The 25,511-nt window shown below is 44.7% G+C and overlaps 1 protein-coding gene across 1 annotated transcript in view; it reads right to left on the bottom strand.

The window, feature by feature from the left end:
- Positions 1–25,511, bottom strand: part of MRPS31 (mitochondrial ribosomal protein S31) — a 78,902-nt gene that overhangs the window by 4,441 nt on the left and 48,950 nt on the right. The window contains exons 5-6 of the mRNA XM_069758911.1: positions 17,893–17,963; positions 5,828–5,971 (exon numbers count right to left, since the gene is read on the bottom strand). Of these exons, the coding sequence (XP_069615012.1) occupies positions 5,828–5,971; positions 17,893–17,963 (215 nt within the window). The remainder of the gene's footprint in view (positions 1–5,827; positions 5,972–17,892; positions 17,964–25,511) is intronic.

Raw genomic sequence — 25,511 nt, 5'->3', positions numbered from 1 at the left:
CCTGCTTTCATCTGTGAAGAGCACAGGATGCCAGTGGCGAATTTGCCAATCCTGGTGTCCTGTGGCAAATGCCAAGCGTCCTGCATGGTGTTGGCTTTGAGCACAACCCCCATCTGTGGACGTTGGGCACTCAGACCATCCTCATGGAGTTGGTTTCTAACCGTTTGTGCAGACACATGCACATTTGTGGCCTGCTGGAGGTCATTTTGCAGGGCTCCGGCAGTGCTCCTCCAGTTCCTTCTTGCACAAAGGCTGAGGTAGCAGTCCTGCTGCTGGGATGTTGCCCTCCTACGGCCCCCTTCACGTCTCCTGGTAAACTGACCTGCCTCCTGGTAGCGCCTCCAGCCTCTAGACACTACGTTGACAGACACAACAAACCTTCTTGCCACAGTTCGCATTGATGTGCCATCCTGGATGAGCTGCACTACCTGAGCCACTTATGTGGGTTGTAGAGTCCGTCTCATGCTACCACAAGTGTAAAAGCACAACTAACATTCAAAAGTGACCAAATCATCAGCCAGAAAGCATTGGTACGGAGATGTGGTCTGTGGTCCCCACCTGCAGAACCACTCCTTTATTGAGTGTGTCTCGATAATTTCCAATAATTTCCATCTTTTGTCTATTCCGTTTGCACAACAGCATGTGAAATTGGTTGTCAATCAGTGCTGCTTCCTAAGTGGACAGTTTGATTTCACAGAAGTTTGATTTACTTGGAGTTATTTTCTGTTGTTTAAGTGTTCCCTTTATTTTTTTCATAAGTGTACATTTTTACTACCAAAATTTTGTTTTAGCCCCAGATTTTACATTTTCACCCAAGAAGTGGGTAAAAATGGCACCAAAATTTGTCCCACAATTTCTACTGAACGTGAGAATACCCCAATCCCCCATATGTGGCTGTACAGTACTACTTAGCCATATGGAGAGACTCGGGAGCAATCTAGTGCTATTTGCCTCTTGGTGCACAGACTTTCCTACAACAGTTTGCAGACTCCATATACAGAGTCCCCAATTGCTAGAAGAGCAGAATCCCCCCTCAAGTGACTCCATTTGGGAAACTATACCCCTTGGGGAACTTATCTACAGGTGTAGTGACTATTTTGACTCCATGGGTATTTTCCAGAGACAAGCAGCAATGAATGTTGCCAAGTGAAAATTGCAAACTGCCATTGTAGTGACCATTATGTTGCAGTCACCAGTACGCTAAGCTCAGCCCGTGCTTCTGGAGGCATGCACCCGCAAGTTAGGTGGGCTCTCATCGCTTCAGAAATTCCAAACATGGACGCAATATATTTGTTTAGGTACAATGTGGGGCTCATAAGTGAGGGTGGAATTTGGATTTGAGAGTGGAGAATTTGCTGAATTTCTTTTGGCAGGTGAGGAGCCATATTACTTTTCCAGAGCCTTTGTACTACCAGTAATGTGGAACTCCAGTATATTTCCATTAACGGACCTGGGCCAGGGCTTGCTTTTTTTGTGGATTTAGTTGAAGCTCTTATTGGGAACATTTTACATAAAATTTTGGATCACAGTTATCCAGCATTCTGCGCTGACCATGTAATTTGGGGTTTCCATCTAAATCTCTTAGAGACGCGATTCAGATGAAACCCCCAAAGGGATCTAGTCACTTTAATGAGGCAGCATAGTAACATAGTTAACATAGTAACATAGTTAGTAAGGCCGAAAAAAGACATTTGTCCATCCAGTTCAGCCTATATTCCATCATAATAAATCCCCAGATCTACGTCCTTCTACAGAACCTAATAATTGTATGATACAATATTGTTCTGCTCCAGGAAGACATCCAGGCCTCTCTTCAACCCCTCGACTGAGTTCGCCATCACCACCTCCTCAGGCAAGCAATTCCAGATTCTCACCGCCCTAACAGTAAAGAATCCTCTTCTATGTTGGTGGAAAAACCTTCTATCCTCCAGACGCAAAGAATGCCCCCTTGTGCCCGTCACCTTCCTTGGTATAAACAGATCCTCAGCGAGATATTTGTATTGTCCCCTTATATACTTACACATGGTTACTAGATCGCCCCTCAGTCGTCTTTTTTCTAGACTAAATAATCCTAATTTCGCTAATCTATCTGGGTATTGTAGTTCTCCCATCCCCTTTATTAATTTTGTTGCCCTCCTTTGTACTCTCTCTAGTTCCATTATATCCTTCCTGAGCACCGGTGCCCAAAACTGGACACAGTACTCCATGTGCGGTCTAACTAGGGATTTGTACAGAGGCAGTATAATGCTCTCATCATGTGTATCCAGACCTCTGTTAATGCACCCCATGATTCGGTTCGCCTTGGCAGCTGATGCCTGGAACTGGCTGCTCCAGGTAAGTTTATCATTAACTAGGATCCCCAAGTCCTTCTCCCTGTCAGATTTACCCAGTGGTTTCCCGTTCAGTGTGTAATGGCGATATTGATTCCTTCTTCCCATGTGTATAACCTTACATTTATAATTGTTAAACCTCATCTGCCACCTTTCAGCCCAAGTTTCCAACTTATCCAGATCCATCTGTAGCAGAGTTACTGTGAACTAGAGATGAGCAAATGTGCTCAGGTTCCCTCTTATTCGACAATCTACAGGAGGAACCCGGCTTCCTGGATCGCGCTGGCCGATCAGCTGATCGGTGCCACAGCTGCATGTGTCACAGTAATGACACATGCATGGAGAGCCTGTTTGTTGGGTTCTCCATGCATGTGTCATGACTGTGACACAGCCACGACACATGGAACTGCAGCGACGATCAGCTGATCGGCCGGTGCGATCCAGGAAGCCGGGTTTCCCCTGTAGATTGCCGAATAAGGGGGAACCCGAGCAAATTCTCTCATCTCTACTCTGGACACAGTCTGACCTCTGTTCAGCGGTGTCCTTTTATTAAAAAAAAGTGCAATCCTAAAAAGACACCGCCAGATCACAGGTCAGTGTGCCTCCATCTGCCTTATAATAGGGTATCTTCAGCCAGAGGTTCCATCTGAATCATGTATTTCAGAAATTTACACGAAAACCCCGATGCAAGCACTCCGCGCAGAAAGCAGGATAAATGTGTCCTGAGCCTTAGTGCGATTTTTGGGATGCAGAATGTGGTTTTATTTATGTTTTATACCGTTCCTCGTGCGGTGTAAGTGATTAGGTAACTTTATTCTTCGGGTCAGTGCAATTACAGCGATGATAGATTTATAACGGGCTTTTTGGTTTGTCTACTGTCACACACTAAAAGACGTTTTGTATTGCAAAAAATGGTTTTTGCATCACCATATTTTGAGAGCTATAATTTTTCCCACAGAGTCATGTGAGGTCTTGTTTGTTGTCAGAAATGGGTTAATTTAGTGAACAATTGGTGGAGAAAGGATGAAACGGACTGACGTCTTTTTTCAACCTATGTAACTATGAATATTGTAACTACTAAAACATATAAAAAGAACCTACAAATTTGCTGTAGCTGTAACACTACTAACCCCAAATCATGTAGCCATTTCATTTTTACGGCACAACGAATGCCGTAAAGACAATACCCCAAATGCAATGGCAGAATTGTCCCAACCCCCCACAACAATTTTCCTGTGTTTTTTTTCTTTCAGTATATTCTATGGTAAAAATCAATAGTATCACTCAAAACAAAACAAAAAACTCTCTTACAAAAAAACAAGTCCTCATTAAAGATATGTCGATAGGAAAAAAAAATGTTATGGCTCTTGGGAAAGAGAACAGAAAAAGCAAATGGGCAAAAGAAAGGAAAAACAAAGGGATTAAAATGGCACAAAGAATCTAGGATCACCTTTTTCACCCACCACAAAAAAAAAATGTTGGTTTATATGTACAATAAATAGTAACCCCGAACCAGGATTACAGTAATGTAATGACAGAAGGATAATGGGTTTGGTCAGGCAGTAAGTTGTAAATGCAGCAAGAAGTGGCTTTCCCAACACTTCTGTGTACACGGCCGGTACGGTGGAAAACTCGCAATCAGACACCGGAATGGATGACAGCTCCGGTAGTGGACAGATTTTCCTTTCCCATAGACGGTAAGAGAGCATTCATTGGCTTTCAATGCTTTTCCTTCCACAAATAATTCTTGCTACTTTAATTTATCGTATTGTTGTCACTTGCCGGGAACTTTCATGTCATATTATCCTCTCTTGTTTGCCGCGCTGTCTCCTGCTAAGAGGCTCCCCAGGCTCTGCTTTTCTCCGGGCCCTCGAGAACCAATTGGCACAGCCTGCAAATGAGCCTTCTGACATGTTGGTAATTGGATGTGGACCACTGACCTAGAACCAGCTTTATACCCCGAACGATCCCTGCTGCTCCGAGAGAATGGATGTAATTAACAGCCACACACATTCCTGATGATTGTTGGCTCCTTTACAATTTGTAGCCATACGGATCTTTTCTTCAGTAACCGTCTGCACAGCAGCATAATGGGGTGCAGGGCACTGGTGTATGGTAGCAGCCTGGGAATGCGCGGACTGCCAGCCTCGCAGATTAGGACTCACTTCATCAGTTGTAACAAGCGACAAAGCCGATGTCTACTATCCCAAGGCCGAGATTCGTCACCAAGGCCACTTCATTTAAAAAATACAGTTTTACACGCGAGCTGGGGGTCAATGCTATTTACTGATGTTGCACGAATAGATTATAGGTGCAGATCAGATTTCATAGGTCGAATCTGTGGTTTCACCTTTGTTTAACCCCTTAAAGGGCTTTTCCAGTTTTAGAAAAAACCCTGTTTCCCAGTATAAATTTTTCTAATTTGTAAATAAATTGTCCCTTACTCACCCTACCATGGTCCATCATCGGAGTCTTGCCCGCTGTTCCCAGTGTCTGCAGCGCTGAAGTCACGTCGCTGCAGCCAATCACTGGTTCTGTCCTAGTTGATGACACGAGACTCTCAGCTCATCCATTGGTTGCATTATTTCGACATACCATCAGCACTCCAGATAATACACTGGGAGCAGCGGCCGAGACTCACTCAGCAATGGGCCCAGGGGAGAGTGAATAAAGAGTCAATGCTGAGCCGGCTGTCAGTCAGTGCTGGGGCACGGTTACAGCTGCCACTCACTATGTACTGATTGGTGACTTAATGCTGCGATGGCCGCTCCTCTATGACCGAAAGCCGAGACGGCCGGGAGGAATAAATCTGATTACCTCCCAGAAGTCAAGCTTTTGGCGTGGCAGCTACATGGCTTTAGAATGCTATTAACCTGCCAATGAACCCCAAATAAGCAGGTTAATAGCGCTTTGGGACATGACAGGTTCCTTTTAGAGTTTTTCTGTTTGGTTTTTGAATACCTTTAAAACTTTTTCCTATTCCTTTATCTTTTAAGTATTATGTGCAACAAAATGACAGTATTGCAGTAAATGGTGAAAATAAGAGTACAAAGATCGCGCCAATGGCAGCCTTCTGCAGTGACCCCGACTTCCACTGCAATCTATTGGCAGCTCACGATCACATAGCAAGGAATGAGGCAGTCATGAGCAATAGAATGGACGCCGGATCACGACACTTAAATGCTGCTTTAATACTGGAGCAGGAGCCGGCAGTGTTAAGGTACAGCTCCACACGTGCTTGACATCCGGCATACATATACAGCAAACGTCGTGAAGGGGTTACGTCCCAGTCACGTCATCGCGCATGATTGCTGTAGAGAATCACCTAAATCAGTACTTGGGTGCAATAGTCTCACGTATCAATGTGACATCATAGCTGGAAACATTGGAGCAGGGGCACCGGATTCAGCAGCGGGGTCCCTTCTTTATTGACCTGTATAGACAGCGGATATGGTAATCCAGACAGCAATTATAATCATGCCCTGATGTTAGCTTACCGGCTTCATTGTCAATGGGAAAACTCCACAGTTTTCCTTCTTTTGTCCATTGTATCATCTCTTCAAATCCATTCCTCGGAGGATGCTCAAAGATGAAGGCAATCTCCTTCGCCAGCTCTAGATCCCAAAGAGTAGGTGGCATGTCTGACAATAGTAAACGAGACAGAAGCATTTTAGCCATCTATTCAAGAAATAACACAAGTAGAAGTGGAAAAACGGCCATAAATCATACAGGGAGACCACAGATCTAATACTATATATGTATCTCAAAAAGATTCCCCCCACAAATATTCACAGAATGCTCTGATGCAAGCAATGGAACTGGATAGGAAAATGTAATCTATCGGGTGTTGCAGCATCTACTATATAATTGTCTAAGGGTCACTTCCGTCTGTCTGTCACGGATATTCATTGGTCGCGGCCTGTCTGTCATGGAAATCCAAGTCGCTGATTGGTCGCGGCAAAACAGCCACGACCAATCAGCGACAGGCACAGTCCGGAAGAAAGTGGCCGCTCCTTACTCCCCGCAGTCAGCGCCCGCTCCATACTCCCCTCCGGTCACCGCTCACACAGGGTTAATGCCGACGGTAACGGACCGCGTTATGCCGCGGGTAACTCACTCCGTTACCACCGCTATTAACCCTGTGTGACCAAGTTTTTACTATTGATGCTGCCTATGCAGCGTCAATAGTAAAAACATCTAATGTTAAAAATAATTTTAAAAAAATTAAAAAATCACCATATACTCACCCTCCGGCGCCTTTCCCGCTCTTCACGACGTTCCGATGCTAAGGATGGTATGCGACAAGGACCTTCCATGATGTCACGGTCATGTGACTGCGACGTCATCACAGGTCCTGCGCGCCTGCGAGAGAAGGACCTTCCATAACGTCACAGTCATGTGACCGCGATGTCATCACAGGACCTGCACGAGAAGGACCTTCCATAACGTCACGGTCATGTTGTGACCGCAACGTCATCACAGGTCATACGCGCCTACGCGAGAAGGACCTGCCATGACGTCACGGTCATGTGACCGCGACGTCATCACACCCTGGGACTGGAAGCTGGCGACAGAACTACAAGGGGCCCTCGGATCGGAAGGTGAGTATATGTTTATTTTTTAACCTGTGACATACGTGGCTGGGCAATATACTACGTCACTGGGCAATATACTACAAGGCTGGGCAATATACTACGTAGGCTGTGCAATATACTACGTGGCTCTGTGCTGTATACTACGTAACTGGGCAAAATACTACGTGGCTGGGCAATATACTACGTGACTGGGCAATATACTACGTGGGCTGTGCAATACACTACGTCGCTGGGAAATATACTGCGTGGCTGGGCAATATACCACGTGACTGGGCAATATACCACGTGGCTGGGCAATATACTACGTGGCTGGGCACTATACTACGTGGCTGGGCAATATACTACGTGGCTGGGCAATATACTACGTGGCTGGGCAATATACTAGGTGGACATGCATATTCTAGAATACCCGATGCGTTAGAATCCGGCCACCATCTAGTTATATATATTCCTCCAAAACGTTCTGGACATCTGGTTCCCTTCAAAGAGCACATGATCTCTGTGCAGAACCAAGGCACCTGAACCCAAGGAGGGAGCTGCATTCACACTACTATTGCAGTAGGGTCAGGTATGGCTTTGGCTTTAGAAGTGGAGTGTGAATACCGAACGAATATCTTGTCAAAGAAGTTCTCTATCCATCAGGTAGAAGGCAAGCTTATTTGGAATTAGTCCTATACTGTACAGGTGACTAACAGACATACGATGTTACAATTACTGGAATAACCTACAAATTCGGGGAAAATCATGTAAATTGCACATGGATCTAGAATTACAGCGAGAGCACAGAACAAGGCGCACGAAGGTTTTGATCCATGATATTCCGCAAGAAGAGAACAGTCTGAGAAATTACGTGTCTAGACTTTGGCATTTAAACTTGGTCAAATTATATTTCCATTTTATAATGACCGTCTTCCTTAGGTTTTCCTGAAATTACAAGAAGACTTCCGAGCCCTTTACCAGCAGTTAGAAGGATGCTACAGCCAGACAAACGCTGAGCTTTTCATCTAGACCAGTGATGTGACCTCTAGTCCTTAGTAGCAAGGGTGCATAATTGTGAATCAAAAGAGATAATTAAAGAGACACCATAAAAAATGACTCTTTTCTCATCGGTAATTTCATTACACTCATTACACAGTCTCTACTCTTTCATAGTTCATTGGTCATCTACTGTGTCTTTGTAAAGTTCCAGAATTGCCATAAGCAAAACAGCACAGCCTCACCTCCAGACAAGACAGCACAGCCTCACCTCCAGACAAGACAGTACAGCCTCACCTCCAGACAAAACAGCACAGCCTCAACTCCAGACAAGACAGCACAGCGTCACCTCCAGACATGCAAGACAGCACAGCCTCACCTCCAGACAAGAAAGACAGTACAGCCTCACCTCCAGACAAGAAAGACAGTACAGCCTCACCTCCATACAAGCAAGACAGCACAGCCTCACCTCCAGACAAGCAAGACAGCACAGCCTCACCTCCATACAAGCAAGACAGCACAGCCTCACCTCCAGACAAGCAATACAGCACAGCCTCACCTCCAGACAAGCAAGACAGCACAGCCTCACCTCCAGACAAGCAAGACAGCACAGTCTCACCTCCAGACAAGCAAGACAGCACAGCTACACCACTAAACCCATATATAAATCCAGGGCACAATAACTGAATATTATATCAACCAACGCAAAAAGGAAACTAGTATAAAGTGCCAGTATACCATAAAAATATATTTTATTAAATAATAAAGAGTAAAAGTAACAAGTTTTACAAGGATAAACCGCTAAGAAGCAGGGACAGCCACTCATTTATAAATCAATAATATTCCACACTAATGCCTGCATAGACTAACCAAAAAGCCCAAGTCCTTAAAGTACACAGTGTATAGGCATAACGCCCTATGACTACCAGTAGTGACAATGTAATAGGACAATAATAGGTGAACGCTAACAGGCGGCACTTACATGGAAATGAAGTCTCAGTGTGTGGCGTCCCCGCCGCCCCAACGCACGTTTCGCTTCTTCGTCAGGAGAGCTGTCCCTGCTTCTTAGCGGTTTATCCTTGTAAATCTTGTTACTTTTACTCTTTATTATTTAATAAAATATATTTTTATGGTATACTGGCACTTTATACTAGTTTCCTTTTTGCGTTGGTTGAAGCAAGACAGCACAGCCTCACCTCCAGACAAGCAAGACAGCACAGCCTCACCTCCAGACAAGACAGTACAGCCTCACCTCCAGACAAGACAGTACAGCCTCACCTCCAGACAAGCAAGACAGCACAGCCTCACCTCCAGACAAGACAGCACAGCCTCACCTCCAGACAAGCAAGACAGCACAGCCTCACCTCCAGACAAGCAAGACAGTACAGCCTCACCTCCAGACAAGCAAGACAGCACGGCCTCACCTCTAGACAAGCAAGACAGTACGGCCTCTCCTTCAGACAAGCAAGACAGTACGGCCTCACCTCCAGACAGGCAAGACAGTACAGCCTCACCTCCAGATAAGCAAGACAGTACAGCCTCACCTCCAGACAAGCAAGACAGCACAGCCTCACCTCTAGACAAGCAAGACAGTACGGCCTCTCCTTCAGACAAGCAAGACAGTACGGCCTCACCTCCAGACAGGCAAGACAGTACAGCCTCACCTCCAGATAAGCAAGACAGTACAGCCTCACCTCCAGACAAGCAAGACAGCACAGCCTCACCTCCAGACAGGAAAGACAGTACAGCCTCACCTCCAGACAAGCAAGACCGTACAGCCTCACCTCCAGACAAACATTGCTATTTTTTCCTCTGGAGAGTCACATTCAAAACTTTTGCAATTTCCAATTCAATTAAATGAGAATTTTTCCCAGAATCACGTGTTGACTTCTTCTATTACTGCTCCGCTTACTTTTGCATAGGAGGCGAAGTGTGCCGATGACGTTAAAACCCCACATACCTGCACGAGTACTGGTACAATGAACAGGACACCTGCACAATTCTCTCTAATGGTGGGTGCTTCTCATCAGGTATGTGGGCTCGTAATATCACCAGAAGTGAAGAAGGCCAGACAACCCCTTTAATAGCCAAAGACACAAAAACACATACTGCTGTACCAAGTAGTCCGTATATATGAAACACAGAAGTAGGAAGACTTAAAGGGGTGTCCAAAGGATGGGTGATAACTTGATGATGCGTGGATGTCCACCTCCTGGGGTCCGCACTGATCAGCAGATTGGGGAATTTTTATCCCAGTTTTAAGATGGAGCAAGAGGTCTTACACCGAATCACCAATCCATTTATTGTCTATGGGGCAGGCCAGTTGGAAAAAGTGGTGCAGTGTCCGACCATGGGCACGGGTCCACCACGACCATGGGCACGGCTGCACCATCATTATGGGGACAACTTGGATAGGCGAGAATTGGATTGGTGACAACTCTTATATGATGACAAAATAAATTAGATCCTGACAATTTTAGCAGCATTGATGGCTATCTATTGTGCAACAGTTTCCCACCTACGCCCCGCAGGACCAGATGCTGAAAAAACAAAGAAAAAAAAAACACTTCAGACTGTGGTTTCAGGAAGTGGCTTGTTTTCTTCTCCCCATTTAATAACAAAGCATGCATTTCTGATTGTGGGAGTTCAGAGCGAATATTTTAGCCATTTTAGTGCCTCTTAGTATATTAGTATTTTTTTTATTTTATTTTTTCTGTATTTGATTTTATGGTGTTTTCTTTCCTGTGACTTGATATTTTGTAAAAAAAAAAAAAAAATTCTTTTACAAATATTAGGCTTATTAGTTTGTAAGGAACGCAACACATATTTAGTAATAATGATATCTCACAACTTCACTAAATATCCATTTTGATACATTACAAATAAAATTGGATTTACCGTATTTACTTTTTTCAGCCATTTTACCCCAAAAGGTCTGAAAAGTCCAATGGGTACTAACTATCCAGGCTTATTTCACTGATAGTTGCCATTATTATAGCTGTGCTGAACCCAGCATAGGCTCCTGTTTGCAAAGTATAATAATAATAATCTTTATTTTTATATAGCGCTAACATATTCCGCAGCGCTTTACAGGTTGCACACATTATCATCGCTGTCCCTGATGGGGCTCACAATCTAAATTCCCTATCAGTATGTCTTTTGAAGTATCATCCACGCCCAATATAGACTAAAGAGAATATCCCAAAGACATAGGACCAAAATAAATATATCGGAGCACAAAATAAATTCAAATAGAAATGCTTGTATTAATACAGATAGCAATTAGTACCGTAGTACTAAATATTAAAAATTAAAACAAGTGCCTGTGCTCAGATAAACAATATAATAAAAAGTTGATAAAATGATTATTTTATGCTGATGTATAGGTATGACGGACCAGGAGATATAAAAATGAATCAACCAATCATATTATATGATCCAGGTAAAGTTATAAAATTCCAAAATAAAAGCTAAATATAAAAATAAAAATAAAAAATTTGTAAAAGAGTGAAAAAGATAAATATTAATAATATTCATATAGGTGAAACATGTGGAAAAAAAATTCCCACCAGCATGGGAAAAACTATTCAAAGTGTCATAGTGCAAAGCAATGAGCTGATAAAGATAGTAGTGTCAAAGAACAAAAGTGCACAAATGGGATCAATACCCGTGGGCATATACTGTACCTCTGAGGCCCGTCAAATTCCCGGCACAGCGCACTTGGCTCTCTGGACATAATGATGTTTGAATAAGACGCGGACTGGGTGGAAATGTAACTTACCGCTATACCCAGCGCTACTTGCCAACTCCTTGGATTCTCGAGTTCAGCCGACATCCGTGCAAGAACGCGGACTGCGCATCTTTTCTACTATATAACAATGCCCGGGTCTGGACAGGAGGGAGAAGATCGGGACTAAAGAGGGCTATGTTGTTCATAAACTGCTGGGCATTGATGGCATGTATTTTCTGATTACAGCTTCCCTTAATCCATGGGCATTATTTTATCTCACTTCATACATATGCACATATGCTTAATTCACACAACCATAAACAGAATCGGCAGCACAGAGTATTTCAGCTCAGCAGCAGTAGAAATGGCTCAGAGACTTATTATATACAGATTAGCTGCGAATTTACTATGGAACCCAATGGATTTATACAAATTATGACATTCATTCTTCAGTCATAGCGCTGGCGCTGTATGAACACATTTTACTCTATGATATTGGTGCCAACTAAACCCCTTTTCAGCCTCCAGATAATTATGACAAGTTAGACGAGTTCACTGTCAAAATGTCACGCTAGTTTTTAATTTTGGGACGGAGAGCAAAGCAGAGATCATGCAAGAGACGTCAGGGATCAAATATCTCTTGGTATTTCCTGCTGGTTGTGAAGATGTATTTTGCAATCCCACTTCCAGTGCAGAAGCCCAGCAGCAGACGCAGCGAGTTACCATCCAAAGACATTCCATAGGAAACTCTATCTCACAGACATCTCATCACACCCAGCAAGTGCGTCCAAGTCAGATCCCGATCTCAGATTTCATCACAAACGGTGAGAAGTGGCGGGAAAGGTGCAACCAAGATACTCGTTCTGTTCTGCATATCCTGCTTTATCCCGGTCTTCTGCCTCCAATTATTTATAACCTTCCCTGAGCTAGAGAGGTAAAAAAAGCTGGAAACCCCCCTATAAGTGAGGGTACACGTGAGCAGGAATACAACCTGCCGGATCACTGGGACCCCCTGACAGGAGACGGTCAGGTTATCATTAGCAGGGGATTGCACCATTTTCATATGTATGGACAAGTGAAGGCCCCCATACACGTAAGACTAATGTCGTCCAAAACCACCGATATTTACGGGTTCGCCAACGGTCTACTGTGTAAGGAGGCACCGGCCGGCTGATGGTAGGGACGGAAGATAGGTTGACCGCACATACTCTATTTTGGACTGCCGCTAGCATTGTTCTTCGTGAGATAAGCCACCGGCGGCCGACGTGCAATTTGGAGGCTTTTCATGGAGAAAGCAGGAGAGCTCGGCAGAACGGGAGAGTCGGCTGTTCAGCAGACCGCCATCTAACGTGTATGGCCAGCTTTATATCTACAAAAAATATTATCCAAGGTATTTTCTATATTTACAAGGATCACATCATCATCTTATCACCAGCGATCCTAAACAGCAATAATAAAGAACAGAAAAGACGTGAATTGTACAAAAATGTGATAATTCGGATAGTAATAGGATAAAATTATTTAGCAATGACCAACATCTCCATTAGTATAGCCAAAAGAAAGACAAGTGGCCTACAAATCCCATACAAAGAATGTAAAACGTACCGCAGACACTGCTTCAGCTAATGTATGCCACTACTCATAAGAATCCAAGAATGTAGTGGGGGAAAACTGAAATTACTTTAGTCATGTGTGTCCGGCTGTCACCGAATGTTCCTCAGCAGCGTCCTGTAATTGATTTAAGACTAATCTGGACCCATCATTACATGAGACATGTAACTTATACAACTTTGTCTCATAATAAAAGATGCAGCTCTCACAGCTCTGCTGTACCGCAGCTCTCACAGCTCTGCTGTACCGCAGCTCTCACAGCTCTGCTGTACCGCAGCTCTCATAGCTCTGCTGTATTGCAGCTCTCAGTTCTGCTGTACTGCAGCTCTCACAGCTCTGCTGTACCGCAGCTCTCACAGCTCTGCTGTATTGCAGCTCTCACAGCTCTGCTGTATTGCCACATGAGCTGCCTGTGAGATGGAAGCTGAGAGGAACCTGCAGATGTGTTAGGTATCATCACACACAGCTCTGCAGTGAGATCAGGAGAGCAAGGAGCAGCCATTACACATCATACTGTAGCACGGCGGCTCAGTGGTTAGTACTGCAGCCTTGCAGCGCTGGAGTCCTGGGTTCAAATCCCACCAAGGACAACATCTGCAAGGAGTGTGTATGTTCTCCCCGTGTTTGCGTGGGTTTCCTCCGGGGATTCCGATTTCCTCCCACATTCCAAAGACATACTGATAGGGAATTTAGATTGTGAGCCCCAATGGGGCCAGTGCCGATAATGTCTGTAAAGCGCTGTGGAATTAATGGCGCTATATAAGTGAGTAAAATAAATCTATATATATATATAAAAACGTGTGTGTGTACTATGATGTCATAATGGTTGCCATAGCGACGATGATATAAAGGCTGCCATGGCAAAGAGGATGTCATATGGTTGCCATGGCGACAATGATGTCATAATAGGTTGCAATGGTTTCAGAATGGTTGCCACGGCGAAGAGGATGTCATAATAGGTATATGGGCATGGAACTATGGGATGGAGGATGTGTGATGGGTATATCGGCACAGGACTATGGGATGTATGATGGGTATATGGGATGGAGGTTATGTATGATGGGTATATGGGATGGAGGTTATGTATGATGGGTATATGGGCATGGGACTATGGGATGGAGGATAATCATAATTTGTTATAACTAACCACAGTTAGTTACTATGCCCAGGCAACACCGGACTCTTCAGCTAGTAAATAAATACTGGTAACCATCATACATCACACTGGTAACTATTAGGCCATGTTCACACGTTGCGTCGAGTCCCTGCGGGTTTTCCCGCAGCGGATTTGATAAATCTGCAGGGCAAACCCGCTGCGGTTATCCCTGCAGATTTATCACGTTTGTCCTGCGGGTTCCGCTGCGGGATTTTACCCCTACTATTGATGCTGCATATGCAGCAATATGCAGCATCAATAGTAATGTTAAAAATAATAAAATCATGATGATATACTCACCCTCTGACGTCCCGATCTCCTCGGCGCTGCAGGCGGCGGTCCGGTTCCAAAGATGCTGTGCGACCAGGACCTTCGTGACGTCACGGTCATGTGACCGCAACGTCACCGCAGGTCCTGGTCGCATAGCAATCCTGAGACCAGACGGCCGCGTGCAGCGCTGAGACTTCAGAGGTGAGTATAACATTATTTTTTATTTTAATTCTTTTTTTTTTTACTCAAATATGGTTCCCGGGGCCTGGAGGAGAGTCTCCTCTCCTCCACCCCGGGTATAACCCGCACATTATCCGCTTACTTCCCGCATGGTGTGCACAGCCCCATGCGGGAAGTAAGCGGATCAATGCATTTCTATGGGTGCAGAATCGCTGCGATTCTGCACAAAGAAGTGACATGCTCCTTTTTTTCCGCAGCAATTCCGCGCGTTTTTTTCCGTGATTTTCCGCAATGTGGGCACAGCGGTTTTTGTTTTCCATAGGGTAACATTGTACTGTACCCTGCATGGAAAATTTGCGGCGGTTCCGCGGTAAAAACCGCATAGTGTGAACATACCCTCACATGTCTCACACTGGTAATGCCCCCTCTTATTTATAATAATTTGGGATGAGTGAGTGTATTCGTTGCTCCGGTTTTCCCAAGCACGCTCGGGTGGTCTCCGAGTATTTGTAAGTGCTTGGAGATTTTGTTTTTGTTGACGCAGCTGGATGATTTACGGCTGCTAGACAGGCTGAATACATGTGGGGGTTGCCTGGTTGCTAGGGAATCCCCACATGTAATCAAGCTGTGTAGCAGCCATAAATCATTCAGCTGAGGCGATGAAAACTAAATCTTCGAACGCTAACAAATACTTGGAGATCACCCGAGCGTGCTCAGGAAAACCCGAGCAACGAGTATACTCGCTCATCGCTAATAATAATCTCTGGAGGCAGATTCTCAGAGAGATCTATGCCCGGCCCATAGATCTTAAAAGTTTATTTACATAAACACAATTTCTCTGGAATAAGACATCAGATCACTCATATCTAAGCGCCATTTTATTCGGCCTCCTCTGACCCACATGCCCATGTAGACGGCTTAGGAAGGATGATCCTGCTGACAGATTTCCCTTAAATGAGTATTTCGGTCTATGCAAGTTATCAGCTATCGACAAGTCATTGCTAGGACCCTCAGCGATCACACAATGGATTGTGGCTAGGAGGAGTTGTATGGAGTGACATGTGCCGTGCAGATCCATCCAGAGTCTACAGTGCTGAAAATACAATTATAGACTAGTGCATGCACAGCCTGCCACACCATTCAACGCCTCCTGTGTCTACATGCAGGGCAGAAGAGGGGATACAAGAGCTCCTGTTCTGGTGATTACGGAGTCCTAGCAGAGGAATCCAAACCAATAGCACACACATGTGCAGTGGATAGATAATCACTTGCCACAACTGTAATACCCTGTTAACAGGGGAGAAGGGTTCTGAGACTGAACAACAGTGATAATGGCCACCAGCCTGCCCCTTAGCATATGCATGTGATATCTGGCCATACTTACATTTGTCTATCCAATGAATGGTGGGACACAGTTACAGCCGGCGGCACTGATATTTACAAACCAAATCTAAGATAGAAGCTGCACTTGGCTATTCATGGCAACGACAGCGCTAACAAAGGCGATCATCCAGCTTTACACAGGACACGAATGGCATTAAATCTGCCACGTAGAGTTATATCGCACCAGTGCCGATCGCAAAACGAACAATGCTCACTGTAAGATCTCCGAGATTTGCACTGGTCAGCTGGGGCTCATGTGTTGGCGATCGGTCGTACGGCACAGCATTATTAGTATACAGAGAGCTCGTAAATCTACGCGAGGTCACAACCTAAAGAAAGTAAACTAAGAAGTGTCAGTGTTCTACAGTCATAAGTGCTGTAACTTGTTCCCACAACCCTCCCAGAAGAGGAGACGGGGTGATTGACGGGAACAAACGTATACTGGGTGTCACAATATTGAATGATGCTCTTCACAACGCAGAGGTGTTTAATAAGAATGCGTGAAAAATGAGAATTTAGCAAAGCTGATCCTGTTTTCTGCCGCTACCTGCCTGATCAGATACAGCCATAAAACAGCGTGTTCATTGGGATCATACAGGCTGATGCACGAAGGCTTGGTTTTACGAGATGAAACGCTGGTTAACTTGATGGGCATGTAGCCCAATAAAAGCGAGATCCCGTCTTACTAATTGACAAATCACCCTGAGTTTTCTCACCTTTCTGCTATATGCCCCGGGCGGATTATAGGAAGCCTGACACTAACTCCTAATGCTCAGCACTCCCAGATAACCTGGCTTTATTACCGAGGGCAGACAATATATTTAAAGAGGCACTGTCCCTGTAAAGTATAACCTATATATGATTCATAGCAGTGTGTAGGCTTTAAAAACCACAATATTGGAGGATCAAAGTAGTGTAAACAGTGTTATATTAAAAAAAAAAAAATTATCTATCTAGTGTAGAACAGTACACAGAAAACAAAAAGAGGAGGGGAGGAAGGGTATGCAGCTGCAGTGGTTCACTTAGTGCCCAATTCATCAATGTGTTTTCACCAGAATTCTGAAATGCTAAAAATCTGTCATTTTTGGGGGTTTATAGTGCCAAATTGGGCACAGCTGGGGTGGGAGGAGTGTGACAAAGCCCACCTGGTAAATTAACCAAAATGTATGCCACCTTTGTGACGTAAATGATGCCAGAAATGTACGCCAGGTCCTGGCGGGAGTAACATTTGGGGCAGAGGAGCACAGCAGCTGTAAGATGCATCTGATTCATTAAGAGGCGAGAACATTTTAATGAATGAGGCGCATCCTATTCCAGTGCTCCTTTCATGATGCCCGGCATGTAGACGAGCAATGAATCGGGCCTTAGTGTGTCAGTGGAAGGGCAATCCGAGGCCACAGAGCACACACTGCTGCTTTATAAACGCTAGAGAGACTTCACCTAGTCTGCATAGGACAGAGAAAATACGCAATGACAGAAATGGGCAGGGGAAGGAATAAAAGGCAGCAAATAAAATACAACATGGTCACCGTGGGTCCGGCTTCAGAAAGCTAGCAAGCAGAAAGCGGCAGCTATACATTTTCCCATAACCCATGTAGGAAATGGACAGGCCTGACCCAGCGGATGCCCCCTCTATGACAAGCATAGTATTGGATAACTGACCTGTGACAACTGGTGCCTCCGCGGGAGCAGAAACAGGGAATATCCGGAGACGTTTTCCAGTGTGTAGCGATCTGTAAAAACACACAATTGTTAGAATGGACTTTACACAGTGACTGAAAATCGTCCTTCATATATACAAAAAGTAGCCCAAATAGAGGACCGACTCCTGGTTATAGTGACTAATGCAAATCACTGACAGAGGCCGTCTTCTCAGCGGGATTCCCAAGTGCTGAAATGTCTAAGGCTATGTTCACACTTTGCAGATTCCACTGCGGATTTTTCCGCAGCAGAATTCCAAAATCCGCAGTGAAAACCCGTCGCGGTTTTTACTGCGGATTTATCGCGGTTTTTACTGCGTTTTCTTCTGCGGATTTTCATCTGCAGTTTTCTATTGGAGCAGGTAAAAATCCGCAGAAAAGAAGTGACATGCTGCGGAATGTAATCCGCAGCGTTTCCGCGCGGTTTTTTCCGCAGCATGTGCACTGCGTTTTTTGTTTCCCATAGGTTTACATTGGACTGTAAACTCAGGGGAAACTGCTGCGGATCCGCAGCGGTCAAATCCGCTGCGGATCCGCAGCAAAATCCGCAAAGTGTGAATATAGCCTTAAAAGAGAATCGGTCACTAAAGGTACCGTCACACTATGCGAGGCTGCAGCGATCTAGACAACGATCCGGATCGCTGCAGCGTCGCTGTTTGGTCGCTGGAGAGCTGTCACACAGACAGCTCTCCAGCGACCAACGATCAACGATCCCGAAGTCCCCGGTAACCAGGGTAAACATCGGGTTACTAAGCGCAGGGCCGCGCTTAGTAACCCGATGTTTACCCTGGTTACCAGCGTAAACGTAAAAAAAAAAAAAAAAAACACTACATACTTACCTTCTGCTGTCTGTCCCCGGCGCTGTGCTTTCCTGCACTGACTGTGAGCACAGCGGCCGGAAAGCAGATCGGTGACGTCACCGCTCTGCTTTCCGGCCGCTGGGCTTACACAGGGCAGAGAAGCAGAGCGCCGAGGGACAGACAGCGGAATGTAAGTATGTAGTGTTTGTTTGTTTTTTTTACTTTTACGCTGGTAACCAGGGTAAACATCGGGTTACTAAGCGCGGCCCTGCGCTTAGTAACCTGATGTTTACCCTGGTTACCAGTGAAGACATCGCTGAATCGGTGTCACACGCCGATTCAGCGATGTCTGCGGGAGATCCAGCGACCAAATAAAGTGCTGGACTTTCTGCAGCGACCAACGACATCACAGCAGGATTCTGATCGCTGCTGCGTGTCAAACTGAACGATATCGCTAGCCAGGACGCTGCAACGTCACGGATCGCTACCAATATCGTTTAGTGTGACGTACCTTAAGTGTTTGCAACCTAATGGGAGAGCAGCATGATGTAGAGACCAGGGCTGTGGAGTCAGTGAACATTGTGGTGGAGTCGGTAATGGACAGACATCTAGATTGTAGAATACATTGGGTACAGTAGTACAATGCAGGATGTGCTGTAAATGCCTTCATAAGAATTTGGGCAAGTTATGAAATGTCCTACAAATGTCTGTTCTGTTCCTGATATTAGGATCTCGGCTGTTAGTGGAGATGAATCTGTGCTGCACTTTATGTACATGCTCAGTAGTGTGGCAGAGCTGTGGGGTTGTAGAGGAGATGAATCTGTGCTGCACTTTATGTAGTTGCTCAGTAGTGAGGCAGAGCTGTGGGGTTGTAGATGAGATGAATCTGTGCTGCACTTTATGTAGTTGCTCAGTAGTGAGGCAGTGCTGTGAGGTTGTAGATGAGATGAATCTGTGCTGCACTTTATGTAGTTGCTCAGTAGTGAGGCAGTGCTGTGGGGTTGTAGATGAGATGAATCTGTGCTGCACTTTATGTAGTTGCTCAGTAGTGAGGCAGTGCTGTGAGGTTGTAGATGAGATGAATGTGCTGCACTTTATGTAGTTGCTCAGTAGTGAGGCAGTGCTGTGAGGTTGTAGATGAGATGAATCTGTGCTGCACTTTATGTACATGCTCAGTAGTGAGGCAGAGCTGTTGGGTTGTAGATGAGATTAATCTGTGCTGCACTTTATGTAGTTGCTCAGTAGTGAGGCAGTGCTGTGAGGTTGTAGATGAGATGAATCTGTGCTGCACTTTATGTACATGCTCAGTAGTGAGGCAGGGCTGTGGGGTTGTAGATGAGATGAATCTGTGCTGCACTTTATGTAGTTGCTCAGTAGTGAGGCAGGGTTGTGGGGTTGTAGATGAGATGAATCTATGCTGCAATTTATGTACATGCTCAGTAGTGAGGCAGAGCTGTGAGGTTGTAGATGAGATTAATCTGTGCTGCAATTTATGTAGTTGCTCAGTAGTGTGGCAGAGCTGTGGGGTTGTAGATGAGCTGAATCTGTGCTGCACTTTATGTACATGCTCAGTAGTGAGGCAGAGCTGTGGGGTTGTAGATGAGCTGAATCTGTGCTGCACTTTATGTACAAGCTCAGTAGTGAGGCAGAGCTGTGAGGTTGTAGATGAGATTAATCTGTGCTGCAATTTATGTACATGCTCAATAGTGAGGCAGAGCTGTGAGGTTGTAGATGAGATTAATCTGTGCTGCAATTTATGTACATGCTCAGTAGTGACCAGAGCTGTGGGGTTGTAGATGAGATTAATCTGTGCTGCACTTTATGTACATGCTCAGTAGTGAGGCAGGGCTGTGGGGTTGTAGATGAGATGAATTTGTGCTGCACTTTATGTACATGCTCAGTAGTGAGGCAGAGCTGTGAGGTTGTAGAGGAGATTAATCTGTGCTGCAATTTATGTAGTTGCTCAGTAGTGTGGCAGAGCTGTGGGGTTGTAGATGAGATGAATCTGTGCTGCACTTTATGTACAAGCTCAGTAGTGAGGCAGAGCTGTGAGGTTGTAGATGAGATTAATCTGTGCTGCAATTTATGTACATGCTCAGTAGTGAGGCAGTGCTGTGAGGTTGTAGATGAGATTAATCTGTGCTGCACTTTATGTACATGCTCAGTAGTGAGGCAGGGCTGTGGGGTTGTAGATGAGATGAATCTGTGCTGCACTTTATGTACAAGCTCAGTAGTGAGGCAGAGCTGTGAGGTTGTAGATGAGATTAATCTGTGCTGCAATTTATGTACATGCTCAGTAGTGAGGCAGAGCTGTGAGGTTGTAGATGAGATGAATCTGTGCTGCACTTCATGTACATGCTCAGTAGTGACCAGAGCTGTGGGGTTGTAGATGAGATTAATCTGTGCTGCACTTTATGTACATGCTCAGTAGTGAGGCAGGGCTGTGGGGTTGTAGATGAGATGAATTTGTGCTGCACTTTATGTACATGCTCAGTAGTGAGGCAGAGCTGTGAGGTTGTAGAGGAGATTAATCTGTGCTGCAATTTATGTAGTTGCTCAGTAGTGTGGCAGAGCTGTGGGGTTGTAGATGAGATGAATCTGTGCTGCACTTTATGTACAAGCTCAGTAGTGAGGCAGAGCTGTGAGGTTGTAGATGAGATTAATCTGTGCTGCAATTTATGTACATGCTCAGTAGTGAGGCAGAGCTGTGAGGTTGTAGATGAGATGAATCTGTGCTGCACTTCATGTACATGCTCAGTAGTGAGGCAGAGCTGTGGGGTTGTAGAGGAGAATAATCTGTGCTGCACTTCATGTACATGCTCAGTAGTGAGGCAGGGTTGTGGGGTTGTAGAGGAGATGAATCTGTGCGGCACTTTATCAACATGCTCAGTAGTGACCGACCAGTGCTGTGGAGTAGTAGTGGAGATGAATCTGTGCTGCACTTTATGTACGTGCTCAGTAGTGAGTAAATCCAATAAAAAAATATATCTTTATTAATGCAAAAAGTCTAAAAATACATACAGAAAACCAGACAAGTAGTGTAGGTAAAACCAGCAGATGACAATAGCCATGCCACAAACAGCATAAAAAGGCAGTCACCCAAGGTACGGTGACCCCTGCAGCGGAACAGAACCCATCAACTGGCACAGCACAACACCCATCGCCTCATATCAATTATCCACTACTAATATAGTTATCAGCAGTGCCACATAGAAGAAGGGGTTTAAACTAATATCATCAGTAATCCATAAGAAAATAAAGCGAGGCATGTAAACACAATGGGCCACCGTGCATATTACCTGCCGTGATGAATCTGGACCAGCGCAGAGGACACCGGGACACCACAGTGCTGTGGAGTAGTAGTGGAGATGAATCTGTGCTGCACTTTATGTACGTGCTCAGTAGTGACCAGTGCTGTGGAGTCGTACTTGAGATGAATCTGTGCTGCACTTTATGTACATGCTCAGTAGTGAGGCAGAGCTGTGGGGTCAGGGAAATTAAAAAAATCGGAGGTTTGGCTTACAAACTCCACAGCCCTGGTATAGACAGAGACATGATTCCAGCAATGTGTCACTTTCTCAGCTGTTTGCTGTAGTTTTGACAAAATCACAAGTTTTATCAACACGAGATTATTACAATAGGACTAGTAAACTTGCTGCTATATAGTCCTTCATATTCATGTGCTCTGTATAACCCCGCCCCCACTACTGATTGGCTGCTTTCTGTCTACACTGTGCATACGCAGAAAATTGGCAGAGGTGTAGGCGAAGTTATACAAGGATCAGCATTTAGAAAACTGGTAGAAGTGCACAGAAAACAGTTTTGAATCAACACTGCACCAAGTAGCCCAGAAACTGCTAAATCAATGGAATCAGGCTGTTGGAAGCAAAAACTTGGTAACAGATTCCGTTTAAGGGAATATTTCTGCAGGCTTTTGCTATGTAATCTGACAGCAGCTTCATGTAGGGGCAGAGACGTTTATTCCACCAACGCTTAAGTTAGGTTTATTGGTTGCAGAGTTGTCTCTGCTGCAGATCTAGCAGAGCTCTGAATGCTGAGCTGTGTGTAACCCGCCCACACCCCTGATTGGCAGCTTCCTGTGTGCACTGTATAGTGACAGAAAGCTGCTAATCAGTGATTTGGTTTGGTTGGACCAAGATGCACGAGACACCTAGTCCTCTAGTGATTGTTCTATCAGCATGAAATTCTGTGTTGAAACAGTAGAATACAGCATATTTGGTGACATCTCTGTAATCGGGGTCTCTTCCACTTCATCAAGGTGCCACCTAAAGTTATTTTAACTTTTAATTTTTTTATTCACCTAAAACTAATTTAGAAATTAAATTTGATGAGACCACAGTATGGAGGCAGTAAGCACTATCTGGTAGAGAAACGAGACTTTGGGGCAACACGGCGGCTCAGTGGTTAGCACTGCTGGTTTGCAGCACTAGGGTCCTAATCCCACCAAGGACAACATGTGCAAGGAGTTTGTATGTTCTCCCCGTGTTTTCCTGGGTTTCTTCTGGGTTCTCCGGTTTCCTCCCACACTCTAAAGACATAGTGATAAGGAATCTAGATTGTGAGCCCCAGTGGGGGCAGTGATGATGATGATGCCTGTAGAGCACAGTGGAATATGATGGTGCTATATAAGTGAGCATAATAAAGAAGGGATTTTCAAAGACTGTTGGTAGGGGTCCGACCCCCAGCAGACTGACAGGGCATCCCCTTCATTGTCTACCAGGCAGAGCACAATATATTAGGTAGAGGCCGTGCCTGATGCTGCAGGACTGAGCTACATTTATAGGCAAAGATTACACAAAATGCACAGAAATGTCCTTGGCAATAAATGGTAATTTCCCACAAATTGCCTTTAGATTAATACAAAATATTGACCTTATGATATTTAAAGAAAAAAAAAAAAAAAAAGTGGACACGGATTTAAAAAAACTCCTACAATTTTCCATGTAAGGCAAGCCTGCATAGGTCTGACTGCAGATCTCTGGGAATACGTACCTATGATACCCTGGCAAACGGCCTAGAAGATGAGCAAAGTTTTGCTGCATTATTACAAAGCAAAAATCAAAGGAATATAAAATGTCCCCGAATTAAATCCTTCATATATAATATGGGCAATTAGGCTTTGCAGGCCGATTCCCAGCATACGTCTCGTAAAACAGCTCCGAGGAGCCCTCATTACTTTGGATATGATTGCCTGTAATTGAAATGCTCAGGAGAAAATCTTTTTAATGGGGCAGCTGCTAATTGGGTACGAGGGGTGAGTCACATGCGAGTTATTAACCCAGACTTGTCCTAGAGCGGGGGAATAAGAAGAGTGAAGAACAAGTTTCCTTGGCGTGGGTTTACCCGGCCGCCCACTCCTGGCTTTGCCAGTGCCGCATGTTTAGTAAATGCAGGCGATTCACTTCATAAAGATGCTCAGGAATAAGCTATTGGCACCATGGAGAGTAACGCCGCCCTCGTGCTCAGGTGATAGGACCCCGCTTTACACTGAGACATTAAAAAGACTATTTTTCCATCATTTATTTCGTAACCTTCTTATTGGGGAAGTAGGTGTCTGGGATAAATCAGGTCCTTGGTGAAGCCCCTGTAACACCTGCAGCGTGCCCACCATACAGATCATCTGGTCTTCACGCGGTATTAAAACATCATGACATAGGCACCTACTACAAGTTCAGAAAAATTCCCAAAAAAATAGCAAAAAATGTAAATAAAAGACTTTCTTCAAAAAGAAGACAAACAGTAGGGTAACTAACTTTTTTTTTGCTGTCATTACCATCAAATTGCAGCCATTGTATCATTATTATTACCTAGCAATAATCACAGCAATATACAGTCATACTGACTGCAGCGTGTTATTGGACTCTACGGCCATGTTCACACGTGCATCTTGGCTACCGGCCTTGCAAAGAGTTATCTTCTAGTAATAAGTGAAGATGTTATCTGAGCATGCTCTGGTGCTGAGTGTCTTGTGCCTTCGGGATGCTCGAAAAATATGCTCGAGACCCCGCGGTTGCATGTCGCACAGCCACAAAATATGCAGGGTTTGTATAACAGGCAATCCCCACATGTGTTACGCCTGTCGAACAGCCGCGAGACATGCAGCCGCGGGGACGTGAACATATTTTTAGGGCACGCCAAAGACATTCCGCACCAGAGCATGCTCAGATAACACCTTATCCGAGCACATTCGCTCATCACTATTTTCCTGTACAGGTTCCTGGCTAGCTCACAACAGAGAGCAGGGACTCAATGATCTCCAAATCAGCGAGGACCAATCTAAAAGTTTGGAGGTGGGCTGTGAGTTTCCCTTGCCTTCCCACACCCCACAAAAAAAAAAAAAAAAAAAAAAAAAAAAAAAAACACTGCTTCTTTTCTGGAGGGTGACTTTATTAAAAAAGGACCCATCATGTATGTGACCTATGGCCGCATGATTCTGCAGGTAAAAGTAGGCAATATCCTCAATATCATGTACTAACTACCGTAGTCACTGAAGGAGCAGTTTTGGCCACAAATGGAAGACAAAGCAAAAAAAAAAAAAAAAAAATCAGCTTTCCGTTATTTTAGGGTTTTTTTTCTTCTTAAATCAATAGTAGAAGTAGAAATAAGAATCATTGTGATACATCTTCTTATCAGAGAAAGGTGTTTCTTACAATTCCTGGGTAGAACCGGCCTTCAGTGAATCCAGACTTTCCCCCATTACGGAGATAGAAGATGACAGCTGGTGCTCATAGAGTTCTATGGAGAAGTGTAGTAACTTCAG

This window comes from Ranitomeya imitator, chromosome 3, assembly GCF_032444005.1.
Source record: "Ranitomeya imitator isolate aRanImi1 chromosome 3, aRanImi1.pri, whole genome shotgun sequence".
In the NCBI taxonomy this organism is placed as follows: domain Eukaryota; kingdom Metazoa; phylum Chordata; class Amphibia; order Anura; family Dendrobatidae; genus Ranitomeya; species Ranitomeya imitator.
The sequence above is the reverse complement of the archived record's forward strand: the minus strand, read 5'-3'. Positions and strand labels throughout refer to the sequence as shown.